Genomic DNA, 26,781 nt, shown 5'->3' on the forward strand with positions numbered 1-26,781 from the left:
GGATCCACTCTGCTTCAGTGGGTAACAGGATCATTTTCCTATCTACTCCGACATGATTCTTTCGATCCTGAAAAACTGCAAGGCTGTGGGATCGCTATTATGGACCATACGTAGATGGTCTATGACCCGGGAGCACACTCTACCCTTTTCTTGCATTAATGTTTTGTATTTTTGTATAAATCCTTGTTTTTCAACATCACTAACCTTTTCTTTGTTTTCTTTGTTACACGCCCTCTTTCATGACGTCATTTTAGGTGAGCATTTAACCGGTACTGATGTTACCGAGAGGTGGGCTGAAGTGGGCTTGTCCTGCGAAACAGCTGTCACACCTGTGAGTGCCTCCGGCATCTCAGCCGCCTGCTCAGTATGGCCGTGTTCACCTACCCTCTCTTTTATATGGAACTAGCTGAGTACCCGGCGTTGCCCGGTTTTTCCTTCCTAACCCTTGTTGGGGAGGAAAATCAACAAAGGAGGAAGCTTTTGACTTCATATCCCATCCTCATATATTGTTATCATATCTCAACCCCATATCTCGACCTCCTATTCCGACCTCCTATCTCGTCCTCCTTTCCCGTTCTCCTATTTCGACCTCCTATCCCGTCCTCCTATTTCGACCTCCTATCGCGACCTCCTATCCCGTCCTCCTATTTCGACCTCCTATCCCGTCCTCCTATTTCGACCTCCTATCGCGGCCGACCTATCCCGTCCTGATATCCCATCCACCTATCTTGACCTCCTATCCCGACCTATCTCAACCTCCTATCTTGTCCTCCTATCCCGTTCTCCTATCCCTACCTCATATCCCGACCCGTAATATGTGTACCAGGTATTGAAATATCTCCAGCCGTACAGAAGTTCTGTGGGAGCATACATTTCCCATTGATTTGTATGGGACTTTAAACAAAAACCACAACCCTGGCAAATGGGGGTGAGTAAGGATTAAATCACCTATCCTATGTTTGTTGTTGACATATAAGTAACATGTGTGCCAAGTTTCATGTTAATATCTTTAGCCGTTTGGACGTGATGCTGGAACATACACACATACAGCTTGTAGCTTCAAAAATGACAGACTTCCATACAAACTTTCAACCCCTTTTTCACCCCCTTAAGGGTTGAATTTCGAAAAACCCTTTCTTATTCCTCGTCTATGTCAGCAACACCTGTGAAAAAATTCAGCTTTCTAGGTCCAAGGGTTTAGGTTGGGCGTTGATGAGTCAGTGAGTCAGGCCTTCTCTTTTTATATATGTTATATATAAAGTAAATCTGCATGGATTTCCCAGTGAGTGCGGTGCTTTCTTTGTATGGACTTATGCTAAGCGTTTTGTGCCCTTCCACCGGACAGCAGTATGTGTTGTCTCAGCTATATTTGGTGCAACATGCTATATTTGTGACTAGTGAGTTACACCCTTGCAGTGCTGGATAGTACTAATCTGTACCTTTCCTACATTTACTTTTGGTTGACGTATCCAGAGCACGCAGAAAATGAGTGACACCTTTAGGCTAAGTTTCCACTTGTTTTTTTTCTCTGGCAGTTTTTGGATATCTGCCACAGCAGTTTTTGAGCCAAAGTCAGAAGTGGATCCACAAGGGAGGAAACATGTAAGTCCTTCCTTTATATGTCCTATTCCTTTTGAATACACTTCTGGCTTTAGCTCAAAAACTGCAGTGGCAGTTTTCCAAAACCATGGAGATGGAAACAGCATCAGAGAACGCTGAGACAAGTGTGAATACGGAACTTGCTATTAAAGCAGGATGGCAAGATGCCGGGCATTTTTTTCATTATGCAATGAAACTGATTCACTACAATTGATGAGCACCAAGAGCCTAGAACAAAAAATCAATCAGTTGGCAGAAAAAGAAATGAGGCTCTTTTGGATGATAAATTCACTCAGATCTTACAAGGACTGTAGTGAGTCCCGAGAGGACTTAGAAACTACAAGGAGCCTTCTCAGTACCTTAATGATCCTGCTTTCATCCACACCTGGGAGCAGCCTCACTTGGGGGTACTCCCTTAATATGCTCACAGCCATTCTTGAAAGGAATGAGAAAGAGTATGCTACTGTTTCTGAAACCTTGGTAAAAGCCAAAGTTGTACTACGTACATGCCTGTCAGGAGTCCAAAGACAGACATTTTTAAAGAAGCTGGATAATTAGCTATTAAATCTACAGAGCATTATTAAAGATGAAAAACTAGACAAGTTCTTGAGGGAAAAACTCAATTTTGATAGTGGGAAAATCTTCGCTAAACGGAATGGTAACACTAATCAATATAAAAATATTCTAAGCTAAAAAGTACTATGAAAACCAGGGGAAAAAAACAGAACGAGCTGCAACAGATTTTTGGACTAGGGAATCTGAGTCAAGCGGGTCTGAGGATGCTGGTCAATGAAACCCTGTGCCTACCCCTTCATCATCACAGCATATCCACCCTTTAGAAGAAGGGTCAGGACGGGTGGCAAGAAGAGGACAAGATCAGGAAAGAGGAGGAACGAAAGAAAGTATCCTGGAGATCGCAGAGAATATTAAGTCATCTAGAGACTGCCCCCCTACCTTATTTCCTCCTTTCTTCCACTCCCTCCCTCCCCCCGTTCCCACGCATTCCTTTCAACAACCCCCCTCCCTACCCACCTCCCTGCCATCTGATACTTCACCCCCTACTATTATCAATCTCACGGATCTCACTCTGAATGACGATGTCATCTCTTTATTAAAGGGGTTATCCACCATAAGGTGATTTTAGTACATACCTGGCAGGCAGTAATGGACATGCTTAGGAAGGATCTGCACTTGTCTTGGGGCTAAATGGCTATGTTGTGAGATTACTATAACACTGTGGCTAGCTTTTTGTGAACTTGTATTTTCAGTTTGACTTTTCTTTTTTTGACTACAAATCCCACAATTCTATTTTCCTCCTTCCCACACATCAGCCACCCCTCCCATTGAAACATAAATGAGCTGCAGACCTGTGGTTTTCAATCAGGGTGCCTCCAGCTGTTGCATTAGTTGCAGATTGATCCCTCCACCCATTGAAGCAGACAGGCTCCCTGTCATCAGCTGACTAGTGAGTCAGGTCTCTGCCGCATTGCAAGCTGGGAAAAATCTGAGACAACAGTCATTTTGTATGCTGTTAAAAATAAATAGTGAGGTGAAAATCACAGAAGATTTGTGAGAAAACCGTCACACACAGGTACAGACACTATATTATGAACTACACTAACTTTACAGCCCCTGTAGTATGGTCAAATAAAAAAAAAATCCCGGAATATCCCTTTAATGAAAGAATTAAACTTTTGTCCCACTGAGGAGTTTAATATTGTGGACTTTGAGGTGGACCTATTCAAGTCCATTCACAAACTTAACCTAAAAATAATTTTTGCTGATAAAGAATCTCAGGGGAGTGGTAAAAAAGAGGTAGAGTGTCCTATAAGGATAGGCCCCTTGGGTTTCAGTCCTCTGTTGAACCCAAGTGAAGAAGAGGTTGACTGTGTGTTAGCCCTTGCCAAGTTGCTAGGGGAAAATACTCCAAACACAGAAATGGTTGATGATGAGCGATTTTTTGCTGGTGGTGTCAGGGCCGGATTAATGTAGGGGCGGATGGAGCTGCCGCTCCAGGCCCTCACATTAAAATAGGCCCAGTGGCCTGCACAGGCGGCCCGCATAGGCCGCCCGGACCGGTGACCCGCCTCCCATTCTGCCGCCAACACCTAACGCTAACGCCGACCCCCCGCTCCCCACTATCTTACAAAACACCTAACGCCGACACCCCCCGCTATCTTACAACACCCGGGCCGTCGTCACCTCCGCCGGTCACACGCGCTGCGGCAGCTGTCAGTGAGAGCTGCGGTGACGTCATCCACTTCACGGCGGCTCCCACTGACACAAGGACTGAGCAGCAGCCGCCGCAGCGTGTCAGTCTGAGTCACCGGGTCCCGGAGAGAAAGGTCACAGCCCTTGGGGCCATGCATAATGTAAGGCACTGTGAGGGGCACAATTTAACATGTCAGGAGGGCAGCAACCGCATTATAGGTTGCAAGACATGGTTTATTATATATTAGGGGGACATTATATGTGGGGGCACATGACAGAACCCCCCTGTCATGTGCCCAAATAATGCCCCCGTCATGTTCCCCTCATATATAATACCCCATGTCCTGTGCCCCTCACATATAATGCCCCCCTGACATGTGCCCCTCACATATAATGCCCCCCTGACATGTGCCCCTCACATATAATGCCCCTGGCTGTCCTGCCCCCTCAGGGACATTATATGTGAGGGGCACATGTCAGGGGGGCATTATATGTGGGGGGCACATGTCAAAGGGGCATTATATGTGAGGGGGGCATTATATATGAGGGGCACAGGACATGGGGTATTATATATGAGGGGCACATGACAGGGGGACATTATATGTGAGTGGCACAAGATATGGGGTATTATATATGAGGGGCACATGACAGGGGGACATTGTATGTGGGGGCACATGACAGGACCCCCCCCTGTCATGTGTCCATATAATGCCCCCCTGTCATTTGCTCCCCACATATAATGCCCCCTGACATGTGTCCCTCATATATAATGCCCCATGTCCTGTGCCCCTCATATATAATGCCCCTAATATATAATACCCCATGTCCAAGGGGCATTATATATGAGGGGCACATGTCAGGGGGCATTATATGTGGGGGGCAAATGACAGGGGGGCATTATATGTGGGGGCACATGACAGGGGCCCCCCTGTCATGTGCCAATATAATGCACATATAATGCCCCCCTGACATTTGCCGCTTACTTATAATACCCCTTGTCCTGTGCCCCTCATATATAATGCCCCATGTCCTGTGCCCCTCACATATAATGCCCCCTGAAATGTGCCCCTCATATATAATACCCCATGTCCTGTGCCCCTCACATATAATGCCCCCTGACATGTGCCACTTATACATAATGCCCCATGTCCTGTGCCCCTCACATACAATGCCCCCTGTCCTGCCCCCTCAGGGGGCATTATATTTGAGGGGCACAGGACAGGGGGCATTATAAGTCAGGGACATATGTCAGGGGGCATTATATGGGCACATGACGGGGGGGTGGGGGGCTGTCCTGTGCCCCCCACATATAATGCCCTATGTCCTGTGCCCCTTACATATAATGCCCCCTGAGGAGGCAGGACAGGGGGCATTATATGTGAGGGGAACATGACAGGTTGCATCATATGCGAGGGGCACAGGACAGATGGCATTATTATTATGTGGGGGGAACAGGACGGTTTATCATTAATATATGTGGGGGCACAGGATGGGGCATTATTACCATATATGAGGGGCACAGAGTGTTTTGCATTTCAGAGGTATGGGCCGGCATTTATCATTGTAGGTGTATGTGAAGCATTTTTACACCTTTTTTGTGTGCTGTAATGTGTAGGAGCATCAAATGTATTAAACGGTAGACCATTTGATACATTTTGTGCATTCACATTTTTTAAAATTTCCCTCTTCACATACACCCAAAAGCTAAGTCTGGGCTGGTGTAATTTTAGAGACTTTTCAGTGGTTTTGCACATTTTTTGCACCTTTTCAGAAAAAGTTGCAGTTCATAAAACCCTTCCATATTATGTGTATTGCCAAAATCAGTGGATTACAACTCAAGCGCAAAAAAGGAACAAATAAACCCTGCTTGCGCCTTTTTTTGCACAATTTTTAGACACAAAAAAACAGTCTAAAGACAATTATACATGTCGGCCATAGTGTATATTATAAGGAATTTTGGGGTAGTATGGTTTTTATGGGCCACATAATTACGGTATTGTATTCAGAGGGTGCATGGCAAGGTTATATTCAGAGAGCACCGTATGTGGTAGTATTATAATCAGAGGGTACAGTGTGTTGTAGTAATATATTCAGAGGTTACGGTGTGTGGCGGTCTTATATTCAGAGGATAGAGTGTGTAGTAGTATCATATTCAGAGGGTACAATGTGTGCCAGTATTATATTCAAAGGATATAGTGTTTGGCAGTATTATAATAATTATTGTTTTCATATAGAGGATCAGCATGCGCTGACATAGTGAGGAGCCGTCTGGGTATCAAGTTCTGCTGAGTGAACATTTAGCTGAAACAAGTCCTGGCGGTATGTACCATCTGAATTAGATAAGAAAAGACTATAGAGAAGACGTCACCTGTAGTAACAGATTTTATTGTGTATTCTCTTCACTATAGAGAAGACGTCACCTGTAGTCACTTATTTCATTGTGTATTCTCCTCACTATAGAGAAGACGTCACCTGTAGTCACTGATATCATTGTGTATTCTCCTCACTATAGAGAAGACGTCACCTGTAGTCACTGATATCATTGTGTATTCTCCTCACTATAGAGAAGATGTCACCTGTAATCACTGATATCATTGTGTATTCTCCTCACTATAGAGATGTCACCTGTAATCACTGATATCATTGTGCATTCTCCTCACTACATAGAAGACGTCACCTGTAGTCACTGATATCATTGTACATTCTCTTCACTATAGAGAAGACGTCACCTGTAGTCACTGATATCATTGTGTATTCTCCTCACTATAGAGAAGACGTCACCTGTAGTCACTGATATCATTGTGTATTCTCCTCACTATGTCCTATAAGAGCTGGAGTCACTTGTAAGTTCTGCAGTAATGATGGGTGAAAGAACAACTCCTAGCATAGCCTTACCCCATACTTAAGGTCATACTGGGAGCTGTAGTTTTAAATGGTAAAAACTTTTTTAACACTTTCCCATTCTGTGGCAATTGGTATATTTGATTATTATACTGGAAATAATTTTCTGCAACATGCTACAGCGCGGGCATCACAACATGCTACAGCGCGGGCATCACAACATGCTGAAAAAAATCAAGGCCTATATCCCTTAATGTTATGCTTTTGCAAATATTCATCCAGTTGCTTTTTAAACGATTTTACAGACTCTAATAAGATCATATCTGCAGGCAGAGGATTCCACATCCTTATTGTTCTTAGTGTAAAAAACCCTTTCCTTTGCCTTAGACAAAATCTCCTTTCTTCCAGTATAAAAGTTGCTGAGTTGCCCATAGCAACCAATCAGATCACTTCTTTCATTTTTGAAAAGGCCTCTGGAAATGAAAGAAGCGATCTGATTGGTTGCTATGGTTAACTCAGCATTTTTTCCTCTGGACACTAACATTTATTCAGCTATCCTGGTAATTTAATGTGCATAAAACATGTGACAGATGCGCTTTATTTGTGTTAAGAAAAATTACTTTGTGTTGCATTTTCATTTTATATATTCCGATAAAAAGGCCCATCAAAATCTTCAGCACCAGGCCCATGATGCTCTTAATCCGGCCCTGGGTGGTGTTAAATCAGTGTTCAACCCTCCAATTACTCCAGGAAGTAGCCTTGACATCCTCCAGCATTAAGTGTTGGAGGACGTCAGGACATTCATTAGTTTATCCTCATGATAGTTGTAACCTTACATATAAGGAGAAAGAAGCACTTAAATGGTTGAGGGCCCAAAAAGGAGTGATCATAAAAAAGTTGGACATGGGGGGAATGTTATTATGATAAAGGAGTCCTATAAAAATAAAGCCAATAGACAGTTATCTAATAGGGAACATTACGAAGTATTATCCAGTCAGTAACCCTATTCCTGAACTATCTTCTCGTTTACAAACCTTCTAGAGGGGAGCAGTAGAAAGAGGAGTGATCTCCAATGCAATGACAACTAAGCTGTTCCCTGCGACACCTAAGTAAGTAAGTAACTTTTTACCAAAGGTTCACAAAATATTGGAGGCCCCACCCAGACGACCTATTGTCTCCGGTGTGGGGTCTCTAATGGAACCATTATCCAGATACATCGACTGGCTGCTTCATCCTGTGTTGAGGGAAATCCCACATATGGTAAAGGACACAAATGAATTCCTTGCCACGTTGGACAATACTACCTGGCATCCCAATTTTTTTATTAAGTGCCATAGACATTGAAAGTCTTTTTACTAAAATTAATCAAAATGTAGCAATCCAATGTGTCAGGGAATTACTTCCAACATCTGACAGAAGTGAAGAGTGTATGAAATTGATTTGTGAAGCATTATTTCTAATCTTAACAAATAATGTGTTTCAGTGTGACAGCTTTTGGTACACCCAAAGAATTGGCATCGCCATGGGCACGCCAGTGGCATGTACCCTGATGAATATTTATGTCACCTTTTTGGAGAAAAGATTAGTTTTCTCCATCACCAATCCGTACAGAAAATTGATTGCTAACTATATGAGGTTCATAGACAATGCTCTGATTACTTGGTTGGGCACGGAGAGTGAGTTCACCGATTTTGTACAGTGGCTCAATCAAAACAACGATATGAACCTGCAGGTTACTTGTAAGACCAGCCAAAAAGAAATCAAGTTCCTTGATGGTATGGAGAAGGTGAATGAGGGTGAGCTGCGGACGGTGGGTTACAGAGAGCCTACTGCCGGCAACTCCGTCCTCCACTATAATGCCTACAACCCACGTCATGTAAAATCGTCCATACCCTATGGACAGTTCCTTCGTTTGCGCAGGATTAATGATACCCAAGAGAGCTTTGAAAATCAAGCTGGGGAGCTATTCTTGCACTTAAAAAATAGGGGGTGCCCTACCCCAGTACTACAAACAGCCTATGATAGAGCAAACAGACAGTATAGAAAGTCCCTTTTACAGAATAGCTCTAATAAGTAAAAAAAAACAAAAACAGTGGAGATGGCCACTTTTGCTTTGGGTTAAAATTTGGCCCCATGTCAGAAGTTATAAAAGAGAGTGTACATAAAAACCGGTATCTCAACCAAAAAGATCCGATTTTGTCTAAGTATTACGACAAGAAACATTGGTTACCTTTAAACATACAGCCAATTTAGGAAATCTTCTTACCTGCAGTAAATATTCATCAAACAGAAATACTGATTGGTTGAGAAGTGCCGCACCATACGGGAATTATCGCTGTGGTAATTGTAAGTGGTGCCCCCAGCTAAAACAAGGAAAGAGCATAGTGGTAGTGGGTATAAGGATCAATGTGAAGGAGTTCATCTGTTGTAAATGTTGTAGTATACGGCATTATATGTGAGTGTGGACGCTTCTACATAGGGAGTGCTACCCGCCCACTATAGATTAGATTCCGTAAACACCTATATTCGGTCTGCTCGGGGAAAAAGGTGCCCCCCAGGTAATAAACCATCTATGTACGGTCCATAATAGTGATCCCACAGCCTTGCAGGAAGGAGTAGATAGTAAAAGGATCCTCTTACGCACTGAAGCAGAGTGGATCCTGCACACAAATGCCCAGGGTTTGTATCTGAGTATCTTTCTATAAATATGCCTTCTTGTAGTGTATATATAAGCTTTCTTGCATTAATGTTTTGTATTTTTGTATAAATCCTTGTTTTTAAACATCACTAACCTTTTCTTTGTTACACACCCTCTTTGATGACATCGGTCCAGGTGAACATTTAACGGGTACTGACTTTACCGAGAGGCGTGGTCTGACGAAGCGGTCTTGTCCTGCGAAACAGCTGTCACACCTGTGAGTGCTTCCGGCATCTCAGCCGCCTGCTGAGTATGGCTGTGTTCACCCACCCTCTCTTTTACATGGAATAAAGAAAATCTGCATGGATTTCCCGGTAAGTGCGGTGCTTTCTTTGTATGGACTAATTAGGCCACTGTGACGGTTTTATTTTTTGATTTATTTTTATAATAAAAACACATATTTTGCATGCTTGGTGGAAAAAAATATTTTATTCAAACTGGAATGTTGAAAATGTCATCATTTAATGTATCCTTGCCTGATACATCACAGGGAATCCAATTGTATGGGGAGTAATGGAATGATAGAAACAATCTTTATATATAAATTTAATAAATAGCTAAATATATTTCACATTTCATGTTTTATACATCACAATTTAGGCTTTAATAAAAGTAAGCTTTTCATTACAAAAATAATATTTGGGGTTATTGCTGGAAAAGCTAGTGAGGCTGGTATGATAATGGTAATGTGGCATAGGTGATCTTTTACTCTAACCAAGCATTAGAAAGCAGCTGATACATTACAGATGTATGCACAGAGCAGATCATTGGGCTTTATGGTATTCAACTTCATCCTATAAAATGTACTGTTCACTCCTAGGTGGAACTTGCTTCTACATGGAAGTCTCAATCCTCCCCCAGTTTTTGGCCCCTGCGGGGAATGTCTGTCTATGACAGGTTCACAAGCCTGCGTGCCCCTGGTATATAGCCCCAAACAATACGCCTTTGATCCCTGTAGAGATTATAGGATTATGTGCACTGTTATCCCCTCTAAAGCCACAGGCTGTGAATCTCCTGTGTCAGCACCACAGGGTCTGTTTAGTTACACTAAAGGCCTCTCCATTTCCTGCCCTCATCCTGAGTTGTGGTAATGCTTTAATTTATCGATAGAAAACTGATAAAATATGGTGAATTCAAGTGGGACAGTGGAAATGATATGAATAGGGAAGGTGCGTCTCAAGTGACATACTTTGGATGAGTTGGTGAGAATATATGAAGGGAGGTGTTCAACATGAGCTACTAGTATATCTACCGTATCTAAGTGAAATGGTCACATATATACGGTTATGGCCTCATGTTTTTAATGCCTATATGCAGGGATTACTTATGGATTCTTTAGCAGACACTATTGTAACGTGCCCTAAAATGTAAATCCCTCACATCAAGCTATAATACATTCCCCTTTCTTTGTTGAATACACACCCAACCACCTAGGACATCCACCCAGTGGCTGTGGAAATATCTGGAGGAAGAAAGTTAGATCCACCCCACTGTTTGCTGGTTATAACTTTGCAAAGTCCTGCAATATTGGCAGTTCCCTTATTTCTTGTGAGAAACATCTTCCATACTGACTCTTCCCCAGACTCCAACTACAAAACTTTCAATTTCACACTCATTTTCACCACGAGCGATACGGAAATATCCATTCTCTCCCCAGTCCTTGCCCCAGGAGTTAGCCGCCAACTAAAAAAGGAAAAAGAGGACAAAAGTTAGAAACATACACTACACAAGATAATCCTAACGGTGCGCTATGATTGAAAATTATACTTTATTTTTATATAATTTAGGTTCTTATCAAGTCAATGTATGCAAAGTAGCTCAATTTTAGAAGGAAAATAACTTGTTCTAAGTGACACTTATTCTTAGCTGCTGAAGTAAGGACTGAGACAGTCCTGAAACGCGTCCAGCGTCCCCTCAATACCTATTGAGACCACCAGTGTACTTGCCCTGCTTAGTCAATAGCAGTCCGATACCAGATAATAAACTGTCAATCACCCGACACCCGGTGAAGGAGACATCCGCGCCTCGCTGCCACGAGGACGCCACCGGCACATGTACGTGCGTATCCGCAGAACCGCTGCGACAACACCACCCGCAACCCACCATCCACCAACATCACCACTGTGGGAGACGGCCGAGTCTTCGGTGATGCTGTCGCATGCCAAAACAGCTACTCAGTGCTAACACACTGTTGGATTACACAGCGCAACAGGAGGAGATCGCAGCATCCCCGTGAAGTTCAGCGCATCAGTGTCCGGGAGCGGTGAGATACAAAGTATCATACAAATATGCATGCATATTAACAGTGACTGCACACTAGCTGTTTATGTTGAATATTGTCTACAAATAGCAAATATATCTTCTACTTAAACGTTGAAGTGCTAACTACCACAATAGCCGGACTCATCTGAACGGTTGCTACGGGTTACTAACCTTATGGTTGCCATTGGTTACTATAATACCGGAATCTGTCTATATTAGCAGGACTTTTATAAGAGAGGAGATTATTGACCATTGTGGATGGACTAAGACTTTCCCACCCAGATCCCTCTCTCTATATATGTTTATGGTGGTCTCTGTATTTTATATTTTTTACAATTTTTTACAAGTATATTTTTATATTTTATATACTGTACTATACATATGTTATAGTTCTTAATAGTTGGTGCTGCGCCTACACAAGGGCCCTGTGAGACGCAGTTGCTGCTATTTACATTTTATCTTATATCCTATTGTCACACTATATATAATCAATAAATTGAAATATTACTTGAAACACAACCTGTCCAGTTGTCTCAAACCCTGAGCCCTAATATATATATTTCTACAGACAAACTACAATCTGACACCTTGGATATAGGTGTCTAATTAGGTAGCCCGAGTTTATTTGGTGGGTAGTCAGACAAGAGCCTCTCCAACTCTTCTATATAATTTACAAATCTGTTTAACTTTCTGGCACCAGTTGATTTAAATAAATAAATAAATAAATAAAAGGTTTTCCACTGGAGTAGACCTTTAAGGGAAAAATTTATAGTTCTCCTATATGCCGGGCTGCCAGACTAAAAATAATAAACTTTGACTTACCGTCTGCCGCTACTTCAGTGCCACTGGAATCAGTCTCCTGTCCTCTGGCCCCAGTCTTCTTCCAGCTTTTGGTGCCTGACATGTCACAGTGGCAGTGTGATGTATTGGACCCAGGCCCAGCATTTCTCCTGCCGTTCAGCCTATAATGGGATGAGGCAAGACATCACTGCGGTCGGCGATTTGCTGAGCACAGTGTGACATGTCAGACACAAAAAGACAGAAGGAGATCGTAGATGGAGGACAAGAGACCAAATACGGTGGCATAGGGGAGTGTCAGAAGGTATGTTTATTATTTTTATTCCAGCAGCCCGGGTATGTAGGAGAAAAACAATTTGGTGGAGGTCTCCATTAAAGGGATGTTCACATCTGCCTAATTTAGTGCAGAGCAGAGCCTCTTCTCTCCTTATGCTTTCAACAGGGAGGACTCTTGTTCAGTGATTGAAATTGCAGACTTCAGTTTCAGAGGATTTGCTGGTTGTGCAAGCCACTAGAACGTTGCATGACTCACTGACACAGTAAGCTTGCACACGAGCAGAAGAGCCTGTGCCAATGATTAGGTTTACATAAAGATAACATAAAGGCTCTGAGGAGAGCATGTGGTCTGTAGCATAGGCAATGAGTAGTATACAATAGGGAGGGAAAGGCAGCTGTAACATAAAATATGTACAAAAGCGTACCCTTTAAAATATGATTGAGAATTATATGCCAAGCCAGAATCTCCACCAGAAGGGGCAGGTACCTAATTGGCATCATAATAGTGGGTTAAACATTGATTTGTTTGGAAGCTACCTCCACTAGGTGGCAATGAAGAGCAATTCTTTATCCTTCTGGAAGTTAGCAACTTTGCATACTTTTTTTTTCTTATAGAGCATTGCACTGCTTGTAAAACATCATATGCCAAGTTTGGCAGTCACCCTAAAGAGACACTCTACTTCCATAATCCCATTATTTAGTGTACAATATTGAATACACATCCAGCTGCACTAAAATATCACATTAATACAGCGAAATCACTTTAACTTTAGATATATAAATGCTATATATCTGCAGTACAGCTACCTATTTTCAATTATTTTTTTACTTAAACATTGATATATTGTTGCAATGCATTTTGAGCAAGATTTTGATAATATCTATGACAATGCAAAATGTAAAACTTAAATGTGTCCTTCCTGTTTTATACAAAGTGTACAGTTCACATAGAAAGAGCTAACAAAAGAAATGTGTTGCATATTTTAGCCTTCAATCGTGGTCCATTGGTACATGCTGGGTAAACTTTCTTAAAGTTCTTGCTTGCTTTCTTATGCATTACAGAGAAACATGCAACATACTGTTAGTATATATTAGGTGCTATAAATCCAGGATTCCCAGTACTAAACGGAAACCAAGGAGAGAAGACTGGTTCTTTCCTGGATTTATATAAAGTGCAGGAAACTACACAATGGGACACAGAACATTACTAATGGCTATGGCAGAAATATTGCTCTATGTAAAGATAAATTTACAATTGTCAGGATCCCAAGGACTGTTTGTAGATGCCCCCGTGAATGGAAATGAGTGCGTGGGTGGATGATGTGGGACTATAGATGTCAGTCAGTGATATGTGTCAGATGGATATGTAATGGTGTAAAAAAAAAAAAAAATGAGTGAAGTGAGATAGAGAAAAATGCTAGATATCCAAGGTACAAATGTAGTTTATTCTAAATGGTCAAATACAATTATAACATAAAAAGCAGAGAGAATACAGGATCCTTGCACGCCTCCCTGATTAATGAATTAAAAAATATATATATAAAATCAAAAGAGTAGTAGTAAAATTATAACAGTTGCTGCACCACTAAGTAACCTCTGTCTATTGACAAGAACCGGCTGTCCGTTCTCAAGTGCCGCAGTCCCCCAATTTTCGTCCCACTGTGCCGGTACAATGTTTAGGCTGGGTGGCTGTGAAAGCAGCACAGTCTGGGACCACACCTTGGGCTTGGGAGTATCAAGTTAGTAATTCGCTGAAATATTAACGGCTCGGCAGCCGCAACAGGATGAATGAATGAATGACAGACAGGTCGCCCTCGGTGAAGATGCCAGTTTTCAGAGTGGTGTCCACAGGTATCTCGTAGGAGCGCGCGCTCAAGTGATGGAAGCAGCTTCTTTTGATGACAGCGTAACTTGCCGGTATTAGGGTAATTTATCCAGTGGTTGTGTAGTGGTCTTTGGGTATAAATGAAGCAGATCAGACACGTTTCGGACCCTCTAGGTCCTTCCTCAGTCTGAGGAAGGACCTAGAGGTTCTGAAACACATCTGATCTGCGCTCACTATCAGACACTTTGAGCCACAAACCATTGTACCAGCACAGTGGGACGAAAATTGGGGGACTGCAGCACTTGAGAACGGACAGCTGGTTCATATCAATAGACAGTGGTTACTTAGTGGTGCAGCAACTGTTATAATTTCACTACTACTCTTTTGATTTTATATATATTTTTTTATTCATTAATCAGGGAGGCGTGCAAGGATCCTGCATCCTCTCTGTTTTTGTATGTTATAATTGTATTTGACCATTTAGAATAAACTACATTTGTACCTTGGACATCTAGCATTTTACTCTATCTCACTTCACTCATTTTTTTTTTTTTTTTTTTTTTACACCATTACATATCCATCTGACACATATCACTGACTGACATCTATAGTCCCACATCATCCATCCATGCACTCATTTCCATTCAAGGAGGCATCTACAAACAGTGCTTGAAAACCTGCCAATTGTTAATTTTTCTTTAGATTTTAGTATTGGGTGGTAGGAGGATACCACCAGAGCAGAGTTCTCAGACAATATATAAATATAGATTGAGTACCTCCAACTATCTGCTTTTCTCTATATATTGCTGTATGTATATAGCTCTTTGCATTAACAGTATTTAGTAAAAAGGCAACATAATATCAACTCATCTGAAATAGCAATTTATTTAGCTAGAAATACAATAGATGCCTTATATTACCCAATATTTCTGTACATGTCCATTGGGAGTCATCTCTTCTCCCCACCTAGAGAAGACAGAAGTGAATAAAGAGTCAAATATGTTTTCCTTTTACTCCAAGGGTGGAGGGAGTAGTTATGTGCAGTATGCAGTGGTGGGGGGCTGAAGTTATTTTTGCATGGGAGTACATTTGGCACAGGTGTGGCAAATTAATCCAACTGTCTCACTTGGAGTGATACATTTGGTGCAATCCAATAACAGCCCCTACTACCCATGGAAAAACATCTAAAAGGCCAACATGCTGTAAACCAACACATTGTTGAATACCTCCCCCTCCAACCCCATGCTGATCCCCTGTTCAGCCCCGGGTTGGCACTCTGATGTTACTGGCTCCCATCAATGAGCGGTGATGCCAGGAGTATGGAGCATGACAGCCAAGGTCGCTGATTGGATGCAGCAGTTACATGCTCTTCACTTGAAAAGAATCACTGGAGTGCTGACCAGAGGATCAGTCTGGGATCAGAGGGGGAGGTAAGTCACACATTGTTGGTTTACTGCATGTGGTTTACCTAGTTAACCCTTTATTTAAAGGGGAACTCCAGAACATACGTTCTTATACCCTATCTACAGGATAGGGGATGTGTCTGTTCGCAGCGGATTCGATCACTGGGACCTCCTGCGATCTGCTGCACGGAACTTGGTTCTCTTCATGCACAGAGCGAGCTGTTCCGCGTGCACGGATTACTGTTGACCACCACACGAAGCAGTGGTCAACATGCCCCCACCATGTATCTCTAGGAAAGCAGAAGATACACGAGCACTGTAATTCTGGCTTTCCTATATAGATATATGGAGGGGGTGTGTTGGCCACGGCTCTGTGCATGAGGAGAGCTGGGATGTGGGGCAGGAGAATGTGGAGAGTCCCAGTCTTGTGGGTTCTATTAGAAAAAATCATAATACAAACCCTTCAAAGCTGCCTAGATATTCTGATTGTGACCGATACATTTTATACACACAGTCCAGAGTAATATTACACAGATGGTGATTATGTAGGACATGCAGATCACTCTCCACCTGACATTTATTCTAGCTTTATTTATAACAATTCTTTTACCCTCCACCTATATATAGAAATGAACTTGTTGTACGAGAGGGTGGCACCTGGCAGGACGGGGCACCATGCTTCCATGGTAACATGCACAGCTTGACATATGATCAAGATCTGGGCCAGAGGTGAGATTGTAAACCACCATAGCTGCAGCATTCCGGAGCAATCTGAGTGTGTGGAATGTAGTAAGTGTATTGAGCAAATTAGCAAGTTCACTCCAGACTGAGTATAAAGTGCCATCTGCAGATGATCTTGTATAAAGATAGCTCGATCTCCACTCAGACACACATACATTGTTTACTACAAGTCTCATCCTGTGCACCGTATTAGACAGACATCTTTCCATATTAATTGTGCTGCTTACCCTACCTGCCCTATAGTGTCACTACTATTTTTGGCCAGACATCACAAACTTGGCACCGGCCTAGTCCAGCACAGAAACGGGAGTACAGGATGTGTTGGAGTCTCCTTTGGGTGGAGATAAGAGTTCAAGGCAAGGCACTACATGTCCCCTTGTCCCCTACGGAGATAGCTTTAATTTTTCCTGCCTCTCCCTTCCTTTAAATTCAGGGACACCAGGATTACAAGAATATGTATCTTTCCATAATATTTTCAGCCCTTATGTCATTTTAACAAATCGTTTAAATTGTTTGTAAAAATTACTGAATATTTACTGTGCATGGACCAAATTCATTTAATTGTTTGTTGTTTTTGGAACATGCTCAAAGAAGTCTAAAATGTTGCAAAATAGTAATGTCACATCCACAAATGTTACTTGTGTATGCCTCAACCTGGCATTTTATTAGTTTGTATGGTGCTGAAACAGGTTTATATTTGCCACGGGTAGTAGTCGCTTCATATGGCAAGTTGTAGTGACCACCAGGGATGTCGGCATTTAAGGGGGTTATCCAGGATTAGCAGATAAATAGCTACATTTTCCAGAAACAGTAGAATAGAGCAAAGGAATTATCAGGAAAATGTATGCGCCAAGATTATCCAAATAACTCCTCTGCCGAATGTGCAGATTTCTTTTGTATTTGAATTGCCTGCATTTGGTAAGCACAGAAAGAGCCGCAGCCACATGGGACTACAACCACTACCGTGACTGGATGTGGATTTTTATCTGATGCGTATATTAAGTGTTGTGCCTCTGGATTGCACAAAATTCTCTGGTGAGTTTCACCCTACACCCTGGGGCTTTTTTGTAACTACGATCCTTCACATTGGAGAGCTTGAAGTTAATGGAGCCTAATACCACACACAGCCTTAAAGGGGTACTCCGTTGCTCAGTGTTTGGAACAGTTTGTTCCAAACGCTGAGCAGCGGAGTACCCCTTTAAGACAAGGGTGGCATTGCTTTTGTATGAAAATAAGATATGGTATCCTGGATTACCCCTATAACAGAATTCCCATGTTATGGTGCTATACTATTTCTACAACCCCCATTTACTTATGGGAGGTGTAAAAATAGCATAGAACAGAACTGTTTCATAATCCCAACCAGCTATTTAACCCCGTTCTGGAAATAGCTGCCTGTCCCAGAGGTGGAACCTGCATCCAATAGGCATTTCTTGCATATCCTATGAATAAGAATACCCCTTAAAGGGCTATCTAGCATGGGGCTTTGTTTTGCCTTCTGTAGGATCAAACAGCTAGATCTGAAGAAAAGTGAATGTGTACGGATAGTATAAAAGGCACATTGTTAATTTGTCAGATTGACTAATTTGTACAATCCCTCAAATATAACATCACTACTTAGAATAATTAATTGTTATATCCATTGTACAACATTCTCTAAAATTGCATACAAAACATTTACACTCCTCTAAATCACATCCTTTACATACCCAATGACTCTAACTGAATGTGTCCCATGACGACGGTATAGCTCAGATTCTCCGGCCATCACTGGTGTGTGTCTATAGATACCACTCTGATACATAAAGAAGTCTTCATGCACTTCCATTATAGCTATAGGAGAATAAATAACAGTATATACATATTAAAGGTACATTCACACCTACAGAATATGCTGCATATTTTCTGCTGCTGATTTTCCTACTCATTGACTTCAATGGGTAGGAGAATTAGCAGCAGAAAATGCACAGCCTGTTTATGTGATTTTCAGTAAGAATATGAATCATTTACTTTTTATATAAGGTTTGCTAGCCAAAATAGTCCCATAAAGTGTTGGCCAAAATGGAGCGCAAGCAAAAATTTATATGCAAAAATACCATTGATATGTATGAAATCAAGCATAATTTACACATATGAATGTATGTCATTGGAGTGCATACATTACATTACCTACCTTGCACTGGACCATTGTCAAATATCTCTTTCATTATCTCTTTTTCCTGCCAAAAAAAGAGGAATTAGTACCGTATATGCTTGCACCAATATATGTATTGTTTTATTTATACAGTGACCCAAATATATCAACCTGCCTGAAACCAAACAACCAACCACAGCTTAGCTTTCATATCTTAAAGGAGTAGTATTGTGAAAATGTTCTTCATCCTATTGTGCCTGGGCTGCAAAAACAAAACACGACAAACATTAACTCTCCTTCCTCCATTCTTATATACCGGTATATAGTTATATTCTTATATATAGTTCTTCAGTCCTCCAGTCCGGTCTTCTTCCTTCTTCAGTGTGCACGAATTGTCAGTCAGCATATCGCCGGCTGCAGCAATGTCCCACCTTGGCCGGTGATAGGCTGAGCGCAGTGTCATGTAAGGAGCTCGGGCAGCAGGGAAAAGGCGGGCCCAGGCTCCTTACATGACACTGCGCTCAGCCTATCACCGGCCGAGGTGGGACATTGCTGCAGCCGGCGATATGCTGACTGCAGTGTGACAATTCGTATACACGGAAGAAGGAAGAAGACCGGACCGGAGGACCAAAGAGCTATAGCGGTGCAACGGGGGAACAGAGGAAGGTGAGTTAAAGGGGTTATCCAGGAAAAAACTTTTTTTTAAATATCAACCGGCTCCAGAAAGTTAAACAGATTTATAAAGGACTTCTATTAAAAAATCTTAATCCTTTCAGTACTTATGAGCTGCTGAAGTTGAGTTGTTCTTTTCTGTCTAAGTGCTAATCCCCATAGCAAACCTCTTCTACTCTGTGCAGTTCCCGAGACAAGCAGAGATGTCAGCAGAGAGCACTGTTGCCAGACAGAAAACAACAACTCAACTTCAGCAGCTGATCATTATTGAAAGGATGAAGATTTTTTTATAGAAGTAATTTACAAATCTGTTTAACTTTCTGGAGCCAGTTGATATAAAAAAAAAAAGGTTTTTCCTGGAATAGCCCTTTAAACTTTTTTTTGGTTGTTGTTTTTTTTTTTTTTGCAGCCAAGGCACAATAGGATGAAGAAAATTTTCACAATACTACTCCTTTAATGAGCTCTGGAAAATGAAAGGAAAGCTGCGATTGGTTGTTATCGGAAACACCAGACAGTTTTGGTTTCAGGCGGATTAATACATTTGGGCCATTGTGTCCAATACCTACGCTATATACTGTTATTTAATAGCTTTTCCAGGAACCTTCCAATCTTCTTGTTGGTATTTTTCTCCTAAGACAAATTCACTCAGCATATTTTCAATGAATGCACACGTATACTATCCAAAAATACACATCTAATATGTCTACAAACCACACCCTTTTAAAGGGGTATTCCGCCCCTAGACATCTTATCCCCTATCCAAAGGATAGGGGATAAGATGTCAGATCGCCGCGGTCCCGCTGCTGGGGACCCCTGGGATCCCCGCTGCGGCACCGCGCTATCATTACAGCACAGAGCGAGTTCGCTCTGCACGTAATGATGGGCGGTACAGGAGCCAGAGCATCGTTACGTCATGGCTCCGCCCCTCGTGATGTCACGGCCCGCCCCTTTCAATACAAGTCTATGGGAGGGGGTGTGGCGGTCGTCACGCCCTATCCCATAGAGTTGCATTAAGGGGACGGGCCTTGATGTCACGAGGGGCGGCGCCATGACGTCACGCTGCTCCGTCCCCTGTATCGCCCGTCATTACGCACAGAGCGAACTCGCTCTGTGCTGTAATGATAACGCGGTGCCGCAGCGGTGATCTCCGGGGTCCCCAGCAGCGGGACCGTGGCGATCTGACATCTTATCCCCTATCCTTTGGATAGGGGATAAGATGTCTAGGGGCGGAATACCACTTTAAGGCATTTTTTACCACCTTTAGGGTGAGTTCACATGCTCTTTGTTTTTGCAGGTTTTCCGCTGCGTATTTGAAAGGGGGCGGGCTCTTCTCGGCTATCCGCAGCAGATTTTCCACGGAGGAATTTACGCTGCAGAAAATCCGCCGCAAGCCCCATTGAAGTCAGTAGGGACTGCGGCGGATTTTCGGCAGCGTAAATTCCGCTGCGGACAATCTGCTATGGACAGCCGAGAAGACCCTGCCCTTTCAAATACGCAGCGGAAAACCCGCAAAAACAAAGAGCGTGTGAATGCACCCTCAGGCTACGTTTTCACTTAGTTTTTGGATATCTGCCACTGCAGTTTTTGAGCCAATGTCAGAAGTGGATCCATAAGGGAGGAGAAGTGTAAGTTCTTCCTTTATATGTCCTATTCCTTATGAATACACTTCTGGCTTTGGCTCAAAAACTGCAGTGGCAGTATTCCAGAAACTGCAAGAAAAAAAAAACAAGTGGAAACTTAGCCTTATGGTGTGTAAAAAAAGAAATAAATTTAAAAAATTATAATTTTAAAATAAAAAACATGTCCATTGTTTGCATGTATTACATTCGTATTACATCTCATGCTTCCACTGACATCAATGGAAGCACTAAAAACACTACTAATACATGAACTATGATTTGTTCACATGAAAATAAACTTCAAGCTATGCATGCAAATATGTCTCTAAAATACAAATGTAAAATGTGTCTTTCAGAAGTGTTTTTGCCTTAAAATATACATGGATATTTCTATTTATATTTTACACCATGTAAATCCAGCTTCGGCGTTACAAAGACAAATTGTACAATTTAATGCAGATTTAAAGCTATAATGCGTCTTCCCATTTGGTTATTTAAATAATTTTTGTGCTGTTTTTCTCTGTGCTACATCAGGCTAAATTGTTGTGTATTTACCCTAACTGTTAAAAGTTTTACCGAAAATTGACTTTTTTTTTGTCATAACAGGGTAAAATTGTAAAAATAATATTGAAACTTGTGTTCTTTTTTCTTAACACAAAGGGACACTAAAATAATGTTTTAAATGACATCCCTTTCCATTACCGACATTCCTATACAGGAGGTTTATATGGGGGGAGGGCGGTTAGGGGCATAGTTTGGGCTGTATGTCTTTAGTTCCCCTGTAACTAGATCTGACATATAATCCCCAGATAGAGAGGAAATACAGTCCCCTTACACTCACTATAGAGCTGATACCTGGCATCAGCAAACACATTATCACCTGGCCAGGAAACAGGATTGCTTGTACTCAGTAGAGATGCTGCAGCACTAGTGCCTCGTCTAATTCCCTTTACTGAATGCAGATGTAACACTCAGGCAACAATTGTTTTGCTTTAATACCCTTTCCACATTCTACTGAGTACAACTTTGGAATGTATATTTACTTTTTAACTGATTTGTGCACCAGACGCATCACTTAGCTACATACCGTGAGCTGGGTGCATGTGGATATGTGGTATAATCAAGCAGTGCCAGCTGGACGTCTTTACTGCTACTGACCTAAAGGGTTACTGTCATTTTAAACAAAGTTTGACATTTTGCCTAGACATGTCAAAAGCTGTGATGGCATTGGGTCCTTCTCCTGAGACCTGCTGTGATGGGGAGTTATATGCCAGTTATGTTCTTGGCAGCATGTGCCTCTCTCCCTAGCTGTTAGTCAAATACGACCATCTAAGTCTATGCAGAGAAAAGGTTGGATCCCAATGTGTTCCCCAATGCGATCACAACTATTTACATGTCTGTGCAACATGTCAAAAGTGGCTTTAAATGACAGTAATGCTTTAAGGTGGGTATACACCTTCAATGGCTGTTGATCATTTGTTCATTCGGCAGACAGCTTTTCATCCTCAATCCCTTACATGCAGATGATATTGAGAAGAGTTGGGGTGCCCCCCATACAGATTAGACAGTTAGATAATCTCGCCTTTCATTTCTCTAATATGTATGGTGTGACAGAGGGTGTGATGCAAAGGGCAGATGGAATTACCCTAGGGGCAGATGGCATTAACCCCTTGTATTCATGATGCCAGGGCGTGATTTATCCTCAATACCACCCGAAGGTATACCGCTGTATCCTGGGCTAGGCATGGGGGGCAATTTGACTCTGATGCCAAGTTAGGGATAACAGTAGCTTTACTGAATTTAGACAGCTGGAAAAGTCTATACAGTTCAGCCAGGCCCACGGAGGTTACAAGTGACTTCAGAGACCTTAAGGGCTTGCTGGGACTTGTAGTAGAGGTGGACAATTTAGTGCAGGCCACATTGACTAGACAGAGGACTTTGACTTGACTGACAAGACTGTGGCTTACTTGCAGGTTTCTAGCTTGTGGCTGCAGACTGGACTTGAGGCCTCCTATAACTCTGGAGACACACTTAGGTACGACTTGACTGGACCTCAGCAAAGAATAAGAGAGCAGAGCTCCACCCAGGGCTTACATGGGGGAGGCTCTGGTGGGGTCCCATTGGTCACCCCTAGGTCACCTGGTCATTGATACTTCCTGGGTAACAATCACATGACAAATCACATGGTAAACAGTCTTAAGGGTATAACACTCTTACATATATAACATAGGGATTATCGGCCAATCCCGATATCCAGGTCATTGTCACATCCACTTTCCTTAAATACACTGCCACTAACTCCATTCTCCATGCCTCCTCTTGTCATCCCCCCCACGTCATCTCTAATTTGCTAGTGGGTGAGATGATAAGAGCGAGACGTAACTGCTCCACTGATATTGCCTTTGGACTGAAGGCTTGTGCGATAGAATCCCGCATGTAGGGGTTATCCTAGACACATCATTGATAGAGCAAAGCCCTTCAAAAAAATCGGGATTGTCTCATAGGCTCCAGTTCAGATACACAAAAAGACACACACAAGTCACACAAAAAGGCGCCTCATATTCAACCAGTTATGTTTATAACACAATACAGTCAGAATTATAAGGCTATTGGTAATATGATACATAAATATATGCCCATTATCATGAGCGATCCTTTATATGCAGATGCTCTTAAGGGAGGATATAAATGTATCTCACGTAAAGCACCTACAGGGTGGGCCATTTATATGGATACACCTTAATAAAATGGGAATGGTTGGTGATATTAACTTCCTGTTTGTGGCACATTAGTATATGTGAGGGGGGAAACTTTTCAAGATGGGTGGTGACCATGGTGGCCATTTTGAAGTTGGCCATTTTGAATCCAACTTTTGTTTTTTCAATAGGAAGAGGGTCATGTGACACATCAAACTTATTGGGAATTTCACAAGAAAAACAATGATGTGCTTGGTTTTAACGTAACTTTATTCTTTCATGAGTTATTTACAAGTTTCTGACCACTTATAAAATGTGTTCAATGTGTTGTCCATTGTGTTGGATTGTCAATGCAACCCTCTTCTCCCACTCTTCACACACTGATAGCAACAGGAGTAATGCTAGCACAGGCTTCCAGTGTCCATAGTTTCAGGTGCTGCACATCTCGTATCTTCACAGCATAGACAATTGCCTTCAGATGACCCCAAAGATAAAAGTCTAAGGGGGTCAGATCAGGAGACCTTGAGGGCCATTCAACTGGCCCACGACAACCAATCCACTTTCCAGGAAACTGTTCATCTGGGAATGCTCGGACCTGACACCCATAATGTGGTGGTGCACCATCTTGCTGGAAAAACTCAGGGAACGTGCCAGCTTCAGTGCATAAAGAGGAAAACATCATCATCATGTAGCAATTTCGCATATCCAGTGGCCTTGAGGTTTCCATTGATGAAGAATGACCCCACTATCTTTGTACCCCATATACCACACCATACCATCAATTTTTGTGTTCCAACAGTCTTGGATGGATCTATCCAATGTGGATTAGTGTCAGACCAATAGCGGTGGTTTTGTTTGTTAACTTCACCAATTCACATAAGTTTGCCTCATCACTGAACAAAATCTTCTGCGTAAACAGAGGGTCCTGTTCCAATTTTTGTTTTGCTCATTCTGCAGCACCTGAAACTACGGATACTGGAAGCCTGTGCTAGCATTTCTCCTGCGGTGTATATAGTAGTATATAGCAGTGTATACAGATACTGTAAGCCTGTGCTAGCATTTCTCCTGCGGTGTTGCTATCAGTGTGTGAAGAGTGGGAGAAGAGGGTTGCATTGACAATCCAACACAATGGGCAGCACATTGAACACATTTTATAAGTGGTCAGAAACTTGTAAATAACTCATGAAAGAATAAAGTTACGTTAAAACCAAGCACATCATTGTTTTTCTTGTGAAATTCCCAATAAGTCTGATGTGTCACATGACCCTCTTCCTATTGAAAAAACAAAAGTTGGATTCAAAATGGCCAACTTCAAAATGGCCGCCATGGTCACCACCCATCTTGAAAAGTTTCCCCCCTCACATATACTAATGTGCCACAAACAGGAAGTTAATATCACCAACCATTCCCATTTTTTAATGAGGCCCCATATAAATGGCCCACTCTGTCCATTAGCCTTTCTCCCCGTCTTTTTTCCAGCAAACTAAAATCTGATTCTTCTTCGGGGTTAACCCACAAGGGTTCATACAAATGTGGTCATAACATCTGGACCTGTTGCAAAATCATGTATGTTTCCACACAATTCGAATCATACAATACCGGAAAAAGTTACAGTATCAAACGGTATATCAACTGCAACACATCTAATGTCATTTATCTTTTCTCTTGTAGGCAGTGTACAATATGTGGAGTCCACTACCAATAAATTGAAAGAAAGAACTCGAAAACATTTATCGGACATCCCACATTTTTGTTCTCGCAATATCTCCATGGTGTCACAACATTGTGGACAGAAACATGAAGGCAGCTATTCCACCATGTTTTTACAGGGTATTGAGAAAGTATCGGCAATTATAAACAGAAGATCCTAGATAGGGAAGTATTTTGGATCCTCGAATTAGATACCCACTTACCAAGAGGATTAAACAGAAGATTAGATGTTACATTGCACTATTAATGTACCTTTATATATTTTTTTTGTTTAATCTATAATTATTTATGCTAAAATCCTCCTTTTTTGTTACATATTCATTTATATCTTGAAAAAGTTTTTCTTCTTCATTATAGTATTGATACAGCTTTTCCATGGTATGCTGCACACTGTCGGTTTGCAATGACTTTATATGTATTTTTATACATTTTTTGAACATATGCTTTGTTTATATGTTATGTTCATTATTTATTATTTTTTGTTTCATTGTCGGCTCCCTTCATTGTACATGTATCCACATACCGTAGTTGTTCTATTTAAGGAGGTCGCATTTGTCCCCATGTGTTTTTTTTCCGATCGGGACGAGTGCACACAATTTTTAATGTTTGTATATTATATCCTTTTTTTGTATGTATTTTGGAATTTTTCTTTTTATGGATATGTGCTATGGCTATGGCTTAATGTGGCTATTGTTATATTTACATCTTTCCATTGTATACCACGTTGTTACTACAGCTATGTTACACTGGCCTTGAGGGGTGGACACCATCCTTTGGACACGTGACCCTGACTAGTTCAGGTGCACCTGTTTGATTGGTGGTGTACCGTCTACTTAAGCCCGCTGGATTTAACATTTTTTAGTATGAGTAAGGCTAGGCTATCTGGCTGAAATGAGTCACTTTTACCCTGTTCCTGTTGGTACCTGAATAAAAGTTTTCCTACTGCATGAGGTCTGCGCTGGATCTATTTCTCTATATAGGGATTGTGTACAATTACAATAAACAGATGCAGGGGGGGGGGGGGGGGGGCAGGGGACACTGCAGGAGGCTGTCTGACAGGGCAGCAAGGGTACGGGGTAACACCTCCCTTACTGGGCCACCACAATGGTTTCTCCTTGTGAGCTGACATTGATGTTTAGTCATTATCAATTTGACAAGCATTTCCTCAACTTCCCTTTTTTTCTGCCATGGCCCATCTCACATAATGGTGAATGGTGGTTGGTTTATGGACAGTTGCACTTTCTTTAACGGGGTATTCCAGGCATAAACTTTTTTTTATATATCAACTGGCTCCGG

General features: G+C 41.9%; 1 protein-coding gene and 1 long non-coding RNA gene across 2 annotated transcripts in view; one reads left to right on the forward strand and one right to left on the reverse strand.

The window, feature by feature from the left end:
- The first annotated feature begins 7,124 nt into the window (after positions 1-7,124).
- On the forward strand, positions 7,125-26,740 carry LOC130356005 (uncharacterized). The gene is made up of 4 exons (XR_008888731.1): positions 7,125-7,211; positions 7,693-7,760; positions 9,485-9,663; positions 25,447-26,740. It is a non-coding gene; the product is annotated as an uncharacterized LOC130356005 (long non-coding RNA).
- TINAGL1 (tubulointerstitial nephritis antigen like 1) overlaps positions 10,441-26,781 on the reverse strand; it is a 118,053-nt gene continuing 101,712 nt past the window's right edge. The window contains exons 9-12 of the mRNA XM_056556979.1: positions 18,828-18,873; positions 18,364-18,487; positions 15,431-15,476; positions 10,441-11,032 (exon numbers count right to left, since the gene is read on the reverse strand). Coding sequence (XP_056412954.1) covers positions 10,889-11,032; positions 15,431-15,476; positions 18,364-18,487; positions 18,828-18,873 — 360 coding nt within the window. The 3' untranslated portion in view covers positions 10,441-10,888. The remainder of the gene's footprint in view (positions 11,033-15,430; positions 15,477-18,363; positions 18,488-18,827; positions 18,874-26,781) is intronic.

Source organism: Hyla sarda, chromosome 2 (genome assembly GCF_029499605.1).
Source record: "Hyla sarda isolate aHylSar1 chromosome 2, aHylSar1.hap1, whole genome shotgun sequence".
NCBI lineage: Eukaryota > Metazoa > Chordata > Amphibia > Anura > Hylidae > Hyla > Hyla sarda.